The following is a 19,760-nucleotide window of genomic DNA, read 5'->3' as shown; positions in this document are numbered from 1 at the left end:
AATAAATAATGCAGAGGAAAACAGAGGGAAGGGGAGTAGAGAGGACTGAGGGTGATCCTAATTATAAATAGGGTCATCAGGAAAGCCTCCCTGAGAGGGTAGCATTTAATACGACTTGTAACTCGACATACAACTCTCTATGCGCCTGGTGCATAGTGCTTTGCATGTATCATTACATTTAGTTTTCACAAAAACCCTGAAGAAGTAAAGTTTTGTTACTGTCTCTTTATTATCAGTAAGGAAACTGAGACTGAGAGGAGAGAAGTTGCCTAAAGTCACACTCCTCATAAATAGGTAAAACTTGCAATAGCACGATCTGGCTCTAGAGTCTGTGCTCTCTACTATCATCCTATGAAGCTTCTTCAAATATTTTCTTGTATCCCCCTAATCCGATGTGAACTCCTTGAGCAAACAGAGTGTCTTGCTCACTGCTGAAACCTTAGTACCTTAGACAATGCCTAGTGCATAGTAGGGTTCAGGAAATGAGGGATTAAAAGTTCAACCTGCTGGGCACAGTGGCTCATGCCTGTAATCCCAGTACTTTGGGAGGCCGAGGCAGGCGGATCACCTGAGGTCAGCAGTTTGAGGCCAGCCTGACCAACATGGTGAAACCCCGTCTCTACTAAAACTACAAATTAGCTGGATGTGGTGGTGGTGTGCACCTGTAATCTCAGCTACTCGGGAAGCTGAGGCAAGAGAATCACTTGAACGCAGGAGGCGGAGGTTGCAGTGAGCCAAGATTGTGCCATTGCACTCCAGCCTGGGCAACAAGAGCAAAACTCCATCTCAAAAACAACCACAAAGAAAAGTTCAACCTTGTGAAACTCCAGTGAGTATTTCCTTTTCTCCTTAGGAGCCATCAGTATGTCTGTCATGTCTGTCATACTCTTGGAATTGAGGCAAGTCTCTGTCCTTTGAGGGCAAATTTAATTCGAAAGAATTGTAAGTGATTCCATCAATGTGGCTGCCAGCATGGGTGATCAAACTAATATTGTTTTTAGAAAAAAAAAATAACAAGTACTGACTACAAACACTGGCTTTCTTCCATAGGCTTATAAACATACTCTGAAGTTAATATCCAAAGTGAAGCCTGAGCCTCATTTAGCAATGGCAAAAAAACTGGGGAAATGAACTGCCTGGAGGGAGACAACTCTGAAGAATAAAGTGTATTTAGATGTATAATTTCCCATACGTTTGTTTAAAGACATCAACTACCTGTTACTTTATCCTCACTCTGCCCTTCCCTCCCTTCCCTGGGGCTCATGGACCTCTCGTTGCTGCCTCTACCAACCAAAAAAGCAGAAGAATTCCCCTTCTTAGATCAGAAAAAGGATACCAGGCAGTACAGGGAGAAACACAGATAATCTAAGAGTGTGGGAAGACTCCATGGCCTCGCACCACTACACACACAGCACTCCAGGAAGGTCCCACGTTCTGAGACCCAAAGTGGAGTAGGCTGGGCATGGTGGCTCACACCTGTAATCCCCAGCTCTTTGGGAGGCCAAGGTGGATGGATCACCTGAGGTCAGCAGTTGGAGAACAGCCTGGCCAACATGGTGAAATCCCATCTCTACTAAAAATACCAAAACACTTAGCCAAGCGTGGTGGGGGGCACCTGTAATCCCAGCTACTCAGGAGGCTGAAGCAGGAGAATCACTTGAACCCGGGAGGTGGAAGTTGCAGTGAGCCAAGATTGTATCACTGCACCCCAGCCTGAGCAACAAGAGTGAAACTCTGTCTCAAGAAAAAACACAGACAAAAAAAGAAAAAAAAGGTGGGAGTAGGACAGAGCAGAGGAGGAAGGAGGCTGTGTGTGCCTTCCCGGCAACTCACAGGTCCAGGGAGCCAAGTTGAAAACGGATTTTTATAACTCCATCCAGCTGTTTGTTTTTACCACCCAAGCTCTCATCATCTTTTTTGTTAGAGCCCCCTACACCCTTCCCCAGCTTTGCTGCTCTCCCTTTCTGCAGCTTTGAGCTGAACTCAGTAACGGAGCACTGTGTAGTGGTTATGGACACAGGTTCCGGAGGTAAAACCAAACCAAAGTTCAAATCCTTGTTCTGCCACAAAATGCTTTCGGAAGGATGCTTAACCCCCAAGCCTAAATATCCTCAGCTGGGGAATTAGGATATTAAGAATGCCTGCATCGTAGGGTTGTTGCTATCTATGCAAAGTGCTTTGCAGTCAGTACATATTAAAGTGTTTTTTCTTTGTGCTATTGCCTTATTTCCTTAGTAATACCACTTTTCTACTGACTTTCATCACCACTTCAGCAGATTCTTGTTCTGCTTTTTCTTCAAGCTTTAAACCAGATCTTTCCCCCCTGCTTTTGGCATAATCTCCATTCATCTTTTTCTGTCTGTTTTTTCACTCCCACGTATATTTTCTTCTCTTAGAATCACTTAGCAATCATTAACAACAACAACAACGACAAACCCTCAGATGTACTTCTTTTGTGCCCTGAGAATCTTACCCATTCTCTAGGGTGTGTGTGTGCGGGCGCGTGTGTGTGCTTGCGCACATGCACATGCGTGTCTAGTCCAATAAATCAGCTTCCTCCAGCTGTGCGGTGGTGCATCTTCAGCTTTTGTTTTTAATCTCTCAGAAATTCAGTAATGGACTTAACTTAGACTGCCTTGGTTTTCTGGCCCAGGAGCCCTTTAGAATATTGATCTTCTTTTTAAATTTTGTAATTTAAATGCAGAGTTCTTTGCCCTCATCAGAGGTTGGTAATGAATCGCCAGCTGGAGTCCAGTGCTGACGGTTGCAGACTTAACCACACTTCTCTGGAAACCTCATCACTAACGATGCATTTCCCGTTGAGATATTGAATGGCATGGGCCATGCTAAGCTGAGTTCAGGCCTTCAGAATAGGGCTGGGAGGTTGGGTGACCCAGAGAACCCAGCTGGACTCCAACTCCTCCGACTCCTCCTCCATGCCTGCCTCTCTCTTTCCTCCACTAATCCTTTCCTGCCCCACCTTTTCTGAATCAGGAGAGAGGGCCTGGATATCTTAGCACCATGGTTTCTCCCTTCATCAGGCACCATCTCATTCTAACACAAAGCAGATAACCCATTGCACCCAGCATAATGAATCATTGTGTACATCACCCCAAATGTAGAGCTAGTATAAGGCGTGGGTTTTTCTGTTTAAATTTAACAAAAATGTATTAGATACCTTCAATGTGCTATCACTGCAGAGAATACAAAATGACTATATGCACTCTTCAGACATCTAGAAATTACGGTTTCATAGGAAAGCAAGAGAAATATAAATCTGTCTGTTATAAGACAGAGTGTAAGCATCACAGTTAAATAATTAAAGTGGAAAAGTAAAATCATAAAATTCCTGAATGTAGGTCAATAAATAACTCCTGAATATTTAAGTCAAAACATTTTAACTACATAAAATTTAGTAGTTAAGTACATCCAACTGTAAGACCTAAAAATATTTATATATCCGATACACCTTAGAAAAACCGGATGATAAAGGTGAGACATTGAAGGATAACTGAAAACATACATAAAGGGGTTTCACAAATTGAGAGAAACACTTCAACTGAAAAGCAGGCAATGGGCATGAACAGAAAGTTTACAAAACAAAAATTCTAAAATGCTTCATAAACATTTTAAAATGTTCAATTCCCTAGAAACCAAGTAAATAAAAATAAAAACAGTAATTTTTCCACCATTAAATTGGCAGAGATTAAAAATTAGAGGTAAGGCTGGATACGGTGCTCACACCTTTAATCCCAGCACTTTGTGAGGCCGAGGTGGATGGATCACCCAAGGTCAGGAGTTGGAGACCAGCCGGGCCAACATGGTAACACCCCGTCTGAAGAGGGTTCAAAATTTCAGTCTGGATGTCTGAAACATTTATAGCAATAAAAAGTTCTTTGGGGGCCAGGCGTGGTGGCAGGCAACTGCAACCTCCGCTGCTACTCGGGAGGCTGAAGCAGGAGAATTGCTTGAACCTGGAAGGCAGAGGTTGCAGTGAACTGAGATCGCACCATGACACTACAGCTTGGGTGAGAAAGCAAGGCTCTGTCTCAAAAACAAAATTAGATGTAAGATTCAGTGGTAACAAGGGTTGGGGGCCAGACTCCCACACACTGCTAGCGAGATTTCAGAGCAGCAATCGCACCCCACAGGAGACATGGGGCAATGAGTACCCACAAACATTTAGCTTATTTATGTTCATTGTGAGCAAGTCATCAGTACATGCAAGAAATTTGCAGAAATAAGAAACTTCAAACCACAGAGGCTCAACATAAGCTCTGTAACTTTATATACACTCACATGTTGTTCATGTGTCGAACCCCACCCACCAAAACCCATACGCAGAGTTTCTTCCAAACTGGAGCTAGCTAGACCTTATGTTGCTCCACGGATACTTAATTTGAATATGGCATTTCTAGTTATAACATCATTAACACAGACAGGAGCACAGGACTGTAACCCGTGCAATTCAATCTCAAACGTATCCCTTAGTCTATTCGGCCAAACTTTAGGTGAGTTTTTTTGGTTTTTTTTTTTGTTTGTTTTTTGAGATAGAGTCTCTCTCTATCACCCAGGCTGGAGTACAGTGGAGCTATCTTGGTTCACTGCAACCTGTAACCTCTGCCTCCCTCAATCAAGAGATACTCCTGCCTCAGCTTCCCTAGTAGGTGGGATTACAAGCGCGCACCATCACACCTGCTAATTTTTGTATTTTTAGTAGACACAGGGTTTCACCATGTTGGCCAGGCTGGTCTCGAACTCCTGACCTCAGGTGATCCACCCACCTTGGCTTCCCAAAGTGTTGGGATTACAGGCATGAACCACCACACCTGGCCCCCAAAGAACTTTTTATTGCTACAAATGTTTTATGCATCCAGACTGAAATCTTGAACCCTCTCCAGACGGGGTTTCACCATGTTGGCCAGGCTGGTCTCGAACTCCTGACCTCAGGTGATCCTCCCACCTTGGCCTCCCAAAGTGCTGGGATTACAGACGTGAGCCACCGCTCCCGGCCCGACTTCTATTCTCACACTCTTTTGGTCCCCAAATCACTAATACCTGCTGTCTCTTCTTCCACATCCATTTCTCTGAAGCAGCTTTGATCACTGTGTTACGTAGCCCTGCATTCACTGACTTAACACGTTCTAATTCAACTAACATATCCAGCATATTCAAATCCTCCAATATAGCAGATCCAACTTTTGGTCAGTTCTACCTAGGAAAAGTACATATTGGTGCCGTCATTCTGTGTGGCAATCTCTAAAGAGTGTCTTACTGTTTGGCTCGACAGTTTTACTTCTAGAACTTATCCTGAGGATATAATTAGAGATATAAGCTTAAAATATATATACAGCATTGTTTATAACTGGAAAATGTTGGAAGCAACATACATATCCAACAGCAGGCTATTACAGACAGGCAATTTATTCTATCCTTATTACCAACACAATGGTGGTATTCTACACAATACCATTCCACCATCAAAAGTCTGGTTTAGCTGAATTTTGAATGGCTTAGGAAAACAATCACAGTATATTGCTAAATGAAAAAAAAAAAGTTTTCAAAACACTATGTTCAGTTTATAAGATGAACTCAATTTTTAAAATACACATAACAGAAATATATTGACTTTTCAGGTATAATCAATGTATGTACAAACATATATATTTATAAAAATGCAGACAGACACTAGAAAAAAGTCTAGAAGGACCTATAATTTACGTCAGTAGTGTTTATTGCCAAATAGTGGAATTGTGGATTTTCTTCTGTATTGTACGCATTTTGTACAATGCAGAGCCATTGTTTCTAAGATGAGAAAAGAAGAGGAAATCAGGGTTATTTTTATAAAGGGTGTAGCACCTTGCGTAAGGTATATGCGTACTGCTGCGAGGGGTTAGACAAACGATTGGAAGTGGATCCTGGAGGAGAGGCTGTTGGAGGGTGGGCTTTGAGGAAGGGCTGGAGGGCAGGAAGAGTGGTTTCCTCTGAAGGGGATGAGGCCTGGAATAGTCTTCCATTGCAAGGAAGGCTGCAAGGAGAGAGAAATGTGGGCACTGAGAGCGGTGAGCAGTAAGGCTGCGAAAGGAGGAATCCAGAAGCCAGGGATGCATGTGTCTTACCTGTTGATAATAAGAACCCACAAACCTTCATTACAAGGGCATTGACGCCCAGGAAAGATTGAAGGAGAGAGACAGATGAGCTCTCTCCGGGCTCCCTGTTCCTCTCCTACTGACTTTGGTTTGGCTTCTCTTCTTTCCTAAGAGGAACCAACTTCTGCTCCTGCTTTGTCCTCCAGCCTTTCCTGAATTTTTTAAATTGTATGTTTTCCACTGTTTCGCTTTTTACGTCCCCTCTTCTTGCCCAAAAGAATTGAAGTGGGAGGTGTGGCAGGGTCAGGTATGGTGGGGGAGAAAGGCAGGAGCAACCCTGAGTCCCCTCCCAATCACATCACTCATCCCCCTGCAATCCTGCTCCCTTCCATGGGCTCCACCGAGCTGTCCCTGGTTCACTAGAGGCTGTGGCTTAAGGCAAAGCAATGGCAGCTTCAGTCGACTCAGGCAAGAAGGTGAGGCCAGGTTTGGGGACAATCTCATTAACGTTTCCCACAGCTCAGCCTGTGACATGCCTCCACAGAAGACCCCTGCTCCCACTCAAGCCTTTATACATGCTTCTGACTGCAGAAAGTCTGATCAAAGCAACATGTGCCTGCTTCCTTCTCTTTAGCTGCCATATCAATCGCATCTTGGAGTCCCCGCGGGGAAATGCTCTGCTGGTTGGTGTAGGTGGGAGTGGCAAGCAGAGCCTGACAAGGCTGGCAGCTTTCATCAGCTCCATGGATGTCTTCCAGATCACACTGCGGAAAGGCTACCAGATCCAGGACTTTAAGGTAAAAGGTCAGGCGGCTGCAGGGAGGAGGCTCAGCTTCCCTCCAACCAGCCACAGCTCCGTCATCCTTCACTCATTCTCCAGTTCCCCTGTCCGGAGCCTCCCCTTCAATATCTGTCCATTTCTATCCTAGATTCTGGGCTGGTGACGTGAATGACTTTTCTCATTAGACTCAGCCTGAGAACAGTGGCCTTTCCAAAGTCCGCCTTTGGGAGACCTCAGGTGTCCTAGTTACGTCTGTGGGGCCTCCACTCTTGCTCAAATCAGAAGCACATCAATACCAAATTCAGCACACAGCTCACCTGCTCCAGTGGGAGCAGATAGATGGAATTCTGAAGGTCTGCTTGAGTTTCCTAAGAAATTCAGATTTTTAAAAGACGAGTCAGTAACCACTGGCCTCTGGGACCTTCAGTGACATATCCTGGTTTCAGACAGCTAGCACTTGGAGGCACGATGAGTGCTCTGGAAAGTAAAGAAAGACACTATATACAACCTTCAAAGGTCGTTGTGTCCAGTTCCCTTCCTTTTATCCATGGCCACAACAGTCTTGGTAGGAAGTCACGGTGTAACTTCTATCAGGAGGCTGTTCTTGCTGTTCCTGGAAGAACTCCAGCCAGCACTGAGCCAGTCCCACCCGCTTGTCCTCGTAATCTCTCAGCCAGTGACAGAAGAGGGAGGTGCTCACTTCTGCCCTAAAGCCACAGCTCAGCCTCTCGATGACTGGCTGAATCTAAGGTCATATATCATGTTCCCATTAGGTCTTTTTTAGTGTTTCCAAAAAAGACATGACAGTGTGATAGGAATTACGCATTTACAGAATGAGCTGAGACTGTGGGTCTCAACTTTTGCTCTATATGGGAATCACTGGAAATCTAGAAAGAATACTGATGCCTGTGTCCCACCCCCCAATATTCTGGTTTAATTAGTCTGGGGAATGGCCTGGGCATCATGATTTTTCAAAGCATCCCCAAGATGATTCCAGTTAGGACTGAGAAACACTGTCTTAGATCACTTAGAGCATGTAGTGAGAACTATTGATCTAAAACGAAAATCAGTATCTTTAAAGGGGAGTTATTTGGACACTAAGGTAGCTCTGTGGTAAAGAAATGTGTGGAATTGTTAGAAGTAGCTGTGAGTAGTGTGAGAGAGAGAAAGGCAACATCAGGAACTGATGGCTGAGCCTGCGGAGGGTAATACAGCAAAGGAACTGAGATTGATCAAGCTGGATAAGTTCAGAACTTGACATCCTAGCCCAAAATGTCATCCATCTGCAGTTTTCAATGGATATAATTTCCTACAGGTGATTGCATTTGTGTGTGTGTGTGTGTGTGCTTGTGTGCATGTGTTGCCCCAGTGTATTTTTTTCAACAAAAGTGTCTTGCTGCAGCTAGTCATAAGAACACAAGAGGCCAGGCACGGTGGCTCATGCCTGTACTCCCAGCACTTTGGGAGGCTGAGGGGAGTGGATCACAAGGTCAAGAGATCGAGACCGTCCTGGCTAACATAGTGAAACCCCATCTCTACAACCAAAATATGAAAAGTTAGCCGGGCATGGTGGCATGCACCTGTAGACCCAGCTACTTGGAGGCTGAGGAAGGAGAATACCCTGAACCTGGGAGGCAGAGGTTGCAATGAGCCAAGATCATGCCACTTCACTCCAGCCTGGGTGACAGAGCGAGAATCCATCTCAAAAAAAAAGAACACAAGGTCCTGCTAGCATAAGATATATTCATCCCCCATGCTGGTAGCCACAAGTACGTCACTCTCAGTCAAGACCAAGAGCAATGGCTTGCCTTCAGGAGCAGGTCATTCACTTACATGAGGACATAAGTAAGAGAGATAAATAGAGGATCACCTGTGGGCTTTGGAAAGCTGTAACCTCTTTGCACAGAGCAGGAGCTCCAGAAGCTTTACCCTAAAGCCTAATTTCTAAATCAACCTAAGAGAGGTACGGGAGCTACCACAGTTGTATGAATTAGAGGCCATCAGTATGTAGTTTCTCTTGCCCACCTTTATTGGCACCGAAGCCTGGGAATGAGGTATAGTTTCCTGCCCATCAGTGCAAGATAGCACTCCCCCAGCTTCCCGTTGTCACCTTGCTTTAATTCCCATTCAAGCAGAGAAGAAAATGGTTCTATTTCTAAAGAATGGGTTGAAGTTCTCTTTCAAGGAGGCCTTCTTTTCGGAGATTTCTGATATTGACTGTTTCTACAGATGGACCTGGCTAGCCTGTGTCTGAAAGCCGGAGTGAAGAATCTCAACACAGTGTTCCTCATGACTGATGCCCAAGTGGCTGATGAGAGGTTCCTTGTGCTCATCAATGATCTTTTGGCATCTGGTAAGAGATTCCTTGCACTCAGTGTCACTGATAAATTCCCCCTGGAATCAGAGTTATACAAAGGTGAAGATTTGGTCCAGGGTCAGAAGAGCAAGGTCATAGGAATGAGGAAGAAAACTGATACAGCCAAGGACTGGTTCATCAAGTCCCTTCTCAGCATTGATGCTGGGCCTGCTGTCCTGGCTCTTTCATTCTTATTTCATTGCAAAACAGACAGTAATCATGGGGCTCTCTTAGTGGGACTAGATCCAATTATGGCAAGAAGAAAGGGTGAAGAGCTTGGTGATGTGCTGGGTGCAGAGAGAAGGTGCTGTTCCCTCTTGGTCTCCAAATCAAAGAGAAACTAGAATGTGTGTAGTACTTGAGGAAGCTCAGGCATTGTCAGGAAGATACACAAGAAGAGAGCATGCATGCATAAAACTTACATGGTAGGGCAAGATGAAGTTACCAATGTAATTAACTAGTGATTTACAATCTCATTTGAGCAAAGTGGAAGCTCCACATAGTTTTCCTTGGTCCCCAAAAAACTTGACAGGGGGTGTGAAGTGCCCTGTGAAGCTGTCTGTGCAAGACAGGACTTCAGTGGAAAGCTCAATGCTTGCTATTTTGTTGTCCTTCTTTAATTAGGAATTCAGTACTTATGCCAACAATCCCCTACAAAGAAAACTCACGCCTGTAATCCCAGCACTTTGAGAGGCCAAGGTGGGCAGATCACCTGGTCAAGAGATTGAGACCATCCTGGCCAACATGGCAAAACCCCGTCTCTACTAAAAATACAAATATTAGCTGTGCATGGTGGTGGGCACCTGTAGTCCCAGCTACTTGGGAGGCTGAGGCAGGAGAATTGCTTGAACCTGGAAGGCGAAGGTTGCAGTGAGCTGAGATTATGCCACTGCACTCCAGCCTGGGCAACAGAGTGAGACTCCATCTCAATTAAAAAAAAGAAAAAAGAAAAAGATTTTAAAAATGAAGAGGCAGGGAGAAGAGATCAGTATGGTGGATACCATCCTCTGGCCTACTCCCTCTATGTAAATTGGGTCTGTCTCCCCTTCTCTCTTATCCAGGGCAGTGGCAGGTCTACCATAATTACTTTACAAACTCTCATACCCCCAACCAGAGATACAGAGGACACAGATAACTGGTAGTGGAACCTGGTGGTCACATCCCTGCTGTTGATCCAACGTTCGTCTGGCTATTCCTCCTTTCAATCTCATCACTCCAACCTCAGCTGTCCATCATTCCAGAGTGGGTAGGACCTGGTTTATCTGTCTTACCCATCATTGCTTTTCGTATTTCATATATTTCATATCTTGTCTCTACCTAGAACGAAGTCTTTCATATTTGGAGAAATCCCACTAATCTGGCAATAAGCATCTTCCCTCAAAGGTATATTGTTCCTGGACACTGTTACAGATATGCTGTGTCCTGCTCAGAGCCAATATCTCCAATGCTCTTCAGACCCAAGCGCAGAACTGAGACTGCAAAAGGCCTGTAATCCTAGCTACTTTGAAGGCTGAGGCAGGAGAATTGCTTGAACCGGGAAGGTGGAGGTTGCAGTGAGTTGAGATCAGGCCACTGCACTCCAGTCTGGGTGACTGAACAAGATTCTGTCTCAAAAAAAAAAAATTATATATACATCCAAGAATATGAGACAATATAATGCATAAATTATGCATTTATATAAATATGTTTATGTTTATATTAAAGAAAGAATATGCTTTCCTGTCTCTTAAAACAAATGCAGCATCTACAAAAACCACCTCTTCATCTCAATTGAGAAAACGGTCAGTATACAAATGTTCCTGAACAAAATTTCTGCCTTCAGACTTCCAGCATCTTAAAAGCCTGTTTCTCTCTCCACACTCCATTCCCTGGCTCTGATTATATACTCTTTAGTTTATAAAGTCCAAGGACCACAGTCACAAGTACCTTTCTCCATAGTCTATCTAGTATGTATAGATATAGTAGTATATAGTCTACTGTATATTGTAAGTAGTATATTTTAGGATAGTTCCTGACAACCTCCAGGAAGTTCCTGGCTTTGGAATCATTGTCTGCTTCATATTTTGTGGCATTGCACCCCATGCCATCTTGCTGTCATTTTCATGAAGAGTCACTGGTCCCTGGTCCAGAGCATGTACTAGCAGGCATTGTGAGCAACCTTTGGCTTCTTTCAGGTGAGATGGGTGTCCCAGGTTTCCTTACTGTGCTGGCTGCTAGCATTGCACTAATACCACCCTCATTTCCTTCCCTCCCTGCCCTGTTCAAGTTAGCTTTATATCAGAGAGTTTGCCTACCAACTCTTACACCTTTTCTCCTCCAATGCCACCATTTTTTCCTTTCTTACATGCAATCTCTAACATCTCATCACCTTGTACAATAGTATTTAATCTATAACATAGCCTCATCTTTTATTATTCTACTAAATAATGAGAGAGGGATCCAACTTCCCTCCTACCCCGAAGCTACCCTGAAGCCTAATTTCTAAATCAGCCTGAGAGAATACAGCTTTAGAGATGTCGGGTGTGTTGCCAGCCTCACACCATTGTATTTCAATTGGCTGTAATCTAGCCAGGTCACCTTTTCCTAAAATAATATCTGAGACACAAAGTTGTTACATTTTCACCAATTGAAATTTTATTCCTCAATTAAGTATTGATAATTTTTCATTTAGAAGACAACTTTTTTTCAAGTGCAAATGAATATCTAAAGCCCTCTCAGTAAAAATGCAATCAGCCAGCTCCAAAATCATGGAGTTTTAGGCCCCATTTTAAGGCTTCTATATATTCTTTAAGAAAAAAAAAAAGGTAAGATTTGTGTATACATATTCAAGTGGAGATACAGTTAAGATGAACACTTTTGTCTTCTAACCCACCCCCTTTTTTTCTTAACCTTTTCAACAGGGAGAATTAGAGTATATCTTGGTTCTAACATTCCCTATCAAATAAGTAATTTCTGGCCAGAAAGTAACTGGTTGCCAGTTCTGCCAAAGCTGCAGAGATGACTCAGAACCTCATTATCTCCCAACTTTTTCAGTTTTGTGGGGTTTTGCACAAAACCCCTTGGATAACACAGTAGGGACTAGGAAACCATAACTTAGACTACCTTGCAATTAACTGATCCCTCTGTAGCTATATACAAGTCCTACAAGGTTGGATATAAAGGTGTAGTGAATGCAATTCTCTCCCAAAAACATCTCCCTCAGAAAACCAATGATCTCATATCCTGGGCTGAGTTTCCTCTCACACTTCTTTATCTCACCATTTCATTTCTTGTTTTCCTGGCACCATTTCTAAAATCAAACCATGATAGTAATTTGGCTTATGAATCCCACTTCTGACACCAACTATAGCATTTCAGAACCCATCTTTATGCCAGTTGTATCTCAGATGAGTTATAGATGGACATGAAGAAATCTTACACACAAAGCAAAAGTATTAAATTAGGTTCCTGGTTTAATTAGCAAAAGATATATAACTGTATAAGAAGTAGAGTGGCTTCCCAGGGTAAGAGCACATGAAACACATATTTGAGTCACTTCCCTTGGCTGCTGGAGTCCTTGATAGGGGTCATGCAACTGCTGGTGACACTGTGCGTGAAATGTGAGTCCTTGCTGGATCTGAAAGGTTCATTACTTGCTATGTTCTTATTGACCTGTTATAATAATTCCTGAGGAATGCGCACTGATCATCAAACCCAGGCCTTTAAGGAATTCTTACAAAACTTGTTCTCTTCAACCTTGACTCAAACTCAGCATCAGCAAGACCCCACTCTAAATTTAGAGGGAAAAAAATCAGAATTATCCCGTGGCTTTCCAGGAAAACACCTCTTCCTCCAGCTTTCCAGCCTTCCAGAAGGCCCATTTTACTCTGGTGCCCCTGCCAGTTAGCACTAGCCAGCTAAGAAAACCTCGTCAGCTCCAAGTGTGATGTTTCTTCCGCCCCTAGCTATGACAGATTTTATATTTTATTTTACTTTGGAATCCTATGTTATGTTAGGATTTTCCTTTTGCTTTCCAAAAGGCTGAATTGTTTTATTCAAAATTATAATTCATTTTCCTGTCCCAGGCTAGATGACTTTCTATGTATTCATATATTCAATAATCATTTACTAAGAGCGCATGCTCAGTCACTAGGTACTGTGCTCAAAGATGCATAACATGTAGCCTCTGTGCAGTCTCGTAGAAGAGTTTATAACCAATGGGGTCCCTCTCTTCTAAAGTCATATTCTTCTTTATCTGTAAATCAAACAGTTCTTTTTATATATCTGTGGGCCAAATCTCCTCTTAGGATCTAGAACATAAAAAGATCCACCTCATGTTCCAGGTGCTTTAAGATTAGAGCCAGGGTTGATATGTTATGTTCAACACACATCCTATGAGAATGCAGAGCCCAGAAATGTTTATAACAGCCTTGGCATTGGATTGTTCTTCTCTGGTGGCGTCTGGAACTGGACTTCCTGAGGTGCCATCTATGCTGTTAAATAAGTTGAATGGTGGCCCAGTTTCCCTAGAAAGAAAAAAAAAACAACAATAAAGTTGGGGCAAAAGAGCAACCATCAAGCATGCACTGATCCTCTAAGACATACTTAGTGGACTCATTAGATCTGCTCAGCGCATGTGCCCTCAAACTACAGACAGTGGAACTTTAAACCAGGACCGGTTTGGTTCTCCAGCTGCAAAACAGAAACTCCCAAAGAGCAATGCAAAAAGAAGCGTGAACAATCAGACTTTTCGTTTTGTGGTAATAAACTGTTTTTTTTTTCTCTTGTGGAACCGAAGTCCTATACAAGTTACTCAAGAGACTTTGGTTCTGTGGATTCCCTACATTGCTAACCTCTTCCTTACCACTTATATCCAAGAGATAATCCATTGCCACCAATTTTCCCCTTATCTATTTCTGAATCCATATCTTCTCTATCCTCACTACCACTGGTTTTGCCTTCTTTTGCCTTGACAAATACCAACAATCCTTAACTTGTCTCTCTACTTCCCATGCTATCCCCACTCCAATCCATTCTCCTCACTGCTTTCAAAAGGGTCTATCTCAACTGTAATTCCTGGCCAGGAGCAGTGGTTTACACCTGTAATCCCAGCACTTTGGGAGGCCAAGACGGGTGGGTCACTTGAGCCCCAGAGTTCAAGGCCAGCCTGGGCAACACGGCAAAACCCGATCTCTATGAAAAGTACAAAGAGTATCGGGGCTTGATGGAGAGCACCTCAGGTCCCAGCAACTCAGGAGGCTAAGGTGGGAAGATCGCTTGTGCCCAGGAGGTCGAGGCTGCAATGAGTTGTGACTGTGCCATTGAACTCTAGCCCAGGTGACAGAGCAAGACCATGTCTCAAAGAAAAAAAAAAAAAAAAGAAAGAAAAAACCACTATAATTTTTTTTTATTAGTTCCCAACTGATTGCAGAATGAATTCCAAGCTTCTTTGTCTGGTTTCCTTCCTTCCTTGCTAGTCTCACTTCCCACATTGTGATCTAGTGATTCCTAATTCCTTAAAGTAACATGTTGCGCTACTTCCTGACATCATTAATTACTTAGGCTGTTCCTTTTGAACCTCAAGTCCTTCTTTGTCTGGATTAACTTCCACCCACAGTAGAATACTTACCTTGGGTGTTCCCTCTCTAGAAAATCTAGAGACAGATCCACTGTCGGTGTTAGGAACAAGTTTCCCCATGTTCCTACAGCACTCAATAGCTGCACGTACCACCACTGTATTGAAACGAGATTGTAAATTTATGAAAGGTAGAGACCATTGTGTTTGTTGTTGATTAATTTACATTATTAAACAATCCAGAAATACAAAAAAAAAAAAAAAAAAGAAGAAGAAGAAGAAGGATTAAACGCCTACTTCCCAGTTTAGGAAATAAAATAACACTGATGTAACTATTGTTTCATGTGTCCGTGTGAAGAGATCACCAAACAGACTTTGTGTGAGCAACATGGCTGCTTATTTTACCTGGGTGCAGGTGGGCTGAGTCCGAAAAAGGAGTCAGCAAAGGGTGGTGGGATTATCATTAGTTCTTATAGGTTTGGGAATAGGTGGTGGAGTTTTGGGGGCAGGAGGTGGATCTCACAAAGTACATTCTCAAGGGTGGGGAGAATTAAAAGAACCTTCTTAAGGGTGGGGGAGATTACAAAGTACATTGATCAGTTAGGGTGGAGCAGAAACAAATCACAATGGTGGATTGTCATCAGTTTAGGCTATTTTCACTTCTGTGGATCTTCAGTTGCTTTAGGCCATCTGGAAGTATACGTGCAGGTCACTGAGGATATGATGGCTTAGCTTGGGCTCAGAGGCCTGACAGCTATTACTCTGTGCAGAGTCTGGTTTTTCATCATTTATATTGTCAGCTCTTAATATATCTCCCAGCCCATAATTGACATTCAGGAGGTACTTCTTTAAGTAAAGTAGGTAACAGCATGAGAATGATGTGCCATCTCATATGTTAAATATTACTATTGGACAGTTGCTTTGGAAAGTTTTCCAGCAGTGAGGAGAGAGGGACAGGGTACTAAAATAGCCTCCACCCTCCCTTGCTTTTTCTCCTTTAAGAATAGGGAAATGTTTTTTTAAACTATCAGGCCTAGATAGAGTCGAAGTCCTTACACCAGTGTGAAGTGGGGAATCTAACCCTTAGCTTCACCCTTTTTATTGCCAAGGTCTAACTAACTAATCCATGTTAAATAATCAGGATCTCTTTCCTGAAAAGCAGTTGGGGTCTTTAAGGAGTCCCGTACTAACATACAGAAGATGGTGATTAGTCTGGCTTCCAAAATCAATACTATTTCTAATTCCAAGTACGCATGAAGCCTGAAACTACTTGGAGTTAGAAATAGCGTTTCCCAACTTTAGGTCTCAGGAGGAAACTTCTCAAATATTTAAATAGCCTCTGCCCCTGTTCACATCACAGAATCCCCTCTGGCAGTTCGGTTTCCTGCTTTCAGCATGACTACCTACATCACAAAACAAGTGATGAGAATATTATCAAGAGGCATTATAGGAACAAATGTGAAAATGCAAATTTTTGTTCCCAATTCAGAGATGTTTTTCCCCAGATATTCCATCTGATGGTCTTCTTCTTAAAGGTTCTAGGGATCTTGTGACAAATACCACCATCATATGGCATGGAAAATGTCTCTAAGTGGCCCAGGTGCTTTCAACATCTTGGAATTAAGAGTATTAATAAACCAGGGTCAGCAAATTTCTTCTATAAAGTGTCAGGAAGTAAACATGTTAGGCTTTGCAGATCACACAGCCTCTGTCACAAGTACTCAGCTCTGTCTTTGTAGGGCAAAAATAGCCATAGATAATGTCAGGCATCTGAGCCCAAGTTAAGCCATCATATCTCCTGTGACCTGCACATGTGCATCCAGATGGCCTGAAGAAACTGAAGATCCACCAAAGAAGTGAAAATAGTCTTAACTGATGACAATCTACCATTGTGATTTGTTTCTGCCCCACCCTTACAAAGATCAATGTACTTTGTAATTTCCCCCACCCTTAAGAAGGTTCTTTGTAATTCTCCCCACCCTTGAGAATGTACTTTGAGAGATCCACCCCCTGCCCCCAAAACGTTGCTCTTAATTCCACTGCCTATTCAAAAACCTGTAAGAACTAATGATAATCCCATCACCCTTTGCTGACCCTCTTTTCGGACTCAGCCCGCCTGCACCCAGGTGAAAGAAACAGCCTTGTTGCTCACACAAAGCCTGTTTGGTGGCTTTTCACACAGACACGCATGAGACAGATAATACCTAATGATCCTGGCTATGGTCAATTAAAGCTTATTTATGAACAGTAAAAATTGAACTTCACATAATTTCCACATTCCATTAAATATTATTTAAACTTTCAACACATGCTAAATATCATTTTATTTTTTTACCTGTTTTCTTTCACTCCTATTTTTATCAGAAGAGGCTGAAATGAGTCATTCTATTAGTAAGATCTTGACTTTGACAAATTATAGTATGGGAATTTTATATGCATGCCATTAACTATCTCAAAGAATAGAAATTAAATAAGTTGGTACAATTAAGGGAAAACAGTAAATGATCACTTTCATGATAATTCATTTTTTTATTTCAACCTTTTAAATGATTAAAGCTAATTAGTATGAAATTCTTAGTAGACTCCTAATTGGTTTAGTGCTGTCAAACCATGAAGGCCATAATTTGTTGGAAAGTTGGCTTGAGTTTCCTCCAGATACAGTCGTTCAAGAAAGTACAGTAGCTTCAATGACTGATACAATCACAATTACTCACACTCTTGATTATTACTGATCATTTGCCAGACCACTCACTTTGAGCACCTCACCAAAGTCCATAAGAAAGTGGGATGGGCAGGGAACGGTGGCTCACACCTATAATCCCAGCACTTTGGGAGGCCGAGGCAGGCAGATCACAAGGTCAGGAGATCAAGACCATCTTGGCCAACGTGGTGAAACCCCATCTCTACTAAAAATACAAAAATTAGCTGGGCATGGTGGCGTGCACCTGTAGTAGTTGGGACTCCAGCTACTTGGGAGACTGAGGCAGGAGAATTGCTTGAACCTGGGAGGCGGAGGTTGCAGTGAGCCAAGATCACTCCAGCCTGGTGACAGAGCAAGATTCTGTCTTAAAAAATAAAAAGAAAAAGAAAAAAGAAGGTGGGATGTAAGATGGTCCCAATGACTTCTTTCATTGCTCACACCTCAGTGATGCTAACATTTCTGTCAGTTACAGAAGAAGGAAAAAGCATGTGTGAACAGCTTTAAAAAAAAATTTTTACAAAAGCATCATGTTGGTGAAAAATAGACCGCATTAAAGAAGAGCTTGTATATGATTCCAGTCCCAGATAACTTCAACAGCTACCTAAAGACTTGTTCTAGAAATGGGAACATTTTGCTTTTCTGATACCCATTGCTTTTCTGGAGTGAACCACATTCACCTTGACATCATATCCAGTGTTTGCAAATTTTTAGTTATAGTATTTCCTTCATTCTTACCTCCCCCAATCTCATCCTTTTCATTGAGAAAACTGATGTCATTTAGTTTGGACCTCACAGCTACTTTATACCTCACAGTCTGTCTCCATTATTATTATTATTATTATTTTGCAGTTTTCTCTTTTCCTCCAGTATTACCATTCCTTCTTTCCAAGGCCAACTTTTCGTCTGAGCTAGGAGCCCACCCCTAGTTCCTAATTCAGAATTTTTCTCTATTCCATCTTTTCTTTCAATTTCTGACTCTCCCTCTTCTCCGCTTTCAAACTTAGCCCATTATCTCCATCCTGAACATTTTTAAATTAATTTTCTTTGACTTGAAGTGACAGCCAAACAACAATCCTAGAACCTTCCCCAGACAAAATTCTCAAAAGAATAAAATTTATGGTTTTCACATTTTCCCGTTGTGTTTTTTTATATTTCCTATTTCCTTACAAAATAATTTGGACATTCTAAAAACAATAAAACAAACACTTGTGTAATTATGAATAATGATGCAAAATAGAAAATTTTATTGTGCATCTTCAAGGGTTTCTTTCCAAAAGGTGTCCAATACCTAGATTACTAGTTTATCTGATGTGTACATTTCAACTTTACCAAAAAGTGCCAAATTGCTCTCCATAGTAGTCATACACTTATCTCTGGCCAGTAGTGCATGAACACCTGTTTCTTTCTAACCTCACCAATATTTGGCTTAGCTGACATATTAATTTTTGCCACTAAGCATGAAATTAAATCCTATTATTTTCTTTTCCCTTTTCACTGGTGACACTGAGCATCATTTCAAGCATTTATTGGCTCTTACTGCTTCTCTTCTTTTTTTTTTTTGATACGGAGTTTCTCTCTTGTTGCCCAAGAGTTTCTCTCTTGTTTTTTTCTAGTATTTCTCCTTACATTTCCAGGACTTGATCATCATATACTAATTTATACATATTTAGTTGGGATTTTTAAAATTGTTATTCATCAGGGAGATTAAGCATGGAGTGCAATGGCGCGATCTTGGCTCACTGCAACTTCCGCCTCCCAGGTTCAAATGATTCTCCTGCTTCAACCTCCTGAGTAGCTGGGATTACAGGCATGCACCACCTTGCTTGGCTAATTTTTTGTATTTTTAGTAGAGACTGGATTTCTCCATGTTGGTCAGGCTGGTCTCAAACTCCCGACCTCAGATGATCCACCTGCCTTGGCCTCCCAAAGTGCTGGGATTACAGGCGTGAGCCACCGTGCCTGGCCTTACTGCTTCTCTTCTATGTGTTACCTATTTATACAGTTTGCACTTTGGATCTTTTGCTTTTTGTCTTTTTCTTATGAATTTCAGACATTCGTTACATATTTTTGATATTTAGATTTTTTTGTTCATTATATGGACTGTAAATCTATTTTACTTTTCTTTTTTTTTTTTTTTTGAGACGGAGTCTCGCTCTGCAAGCTCTGCAAGACGGAGGCTCACTGCAAGCTCCGCCTCCCGGGTTCACGCCATTCTCCGGCCTCAGCCTCCCGAGTAGCTGGGACTACAGGCGCCCGCCACCTCGCCCGGCTAGTTTTTT

The 19,760-nt window shown here is 42.3% G+C and overlaps 1 protein-coding gene across 1 annotated transcript in view; it reads left to right on the top strand.

Moving 5' to 3' along the window:
- The window catches only part of DNAH9 (dynein, axonemal, heavy chain 9), a 392,924-nt gene that overhangs the window by 229,877 nt on the left and 143,287 nt on the right, over nucleotides 1–19,760 (top strand). The window contains exons 44-45 of the mRNA XM_011933244.1: nucleotides 6,724–6,886; nucleotides 9,100–9,223. Coding sequence (XP_011788634.1) covers nucleotides 6,724–6,886; nucleotides 9,100–9,223 — 287 coding nt within the window. The remainder of the gene's footprint in view (nucleotides 1–6,723; nucleotides 6,887–9,099; nucleotides 9,224–19,760) is intronic.

The sequence above is a fragment of the Colobus angolensis genome, unplaced genomic scaffold (assembly GCF_000951035.1).
Source record: "Colobus angolensis palliatus isolate OR3802 unplaced genomic scaffold, Cang.pa_1.0 Scaffold125, whole genome shotgun sequence".
Taxonomy (NCBI): domain Eukaryota; kingdom Metazoa; phylum Chordata; class Mammalia; order Primates; family Cercopithecidae; genus Colobus; species Colobus angolensis.
The sequence above is the reverse complement of the archived record's forward strand: the minus strand, read 5'-3'. Positions and strand labels throughout refer to the sequence as shown.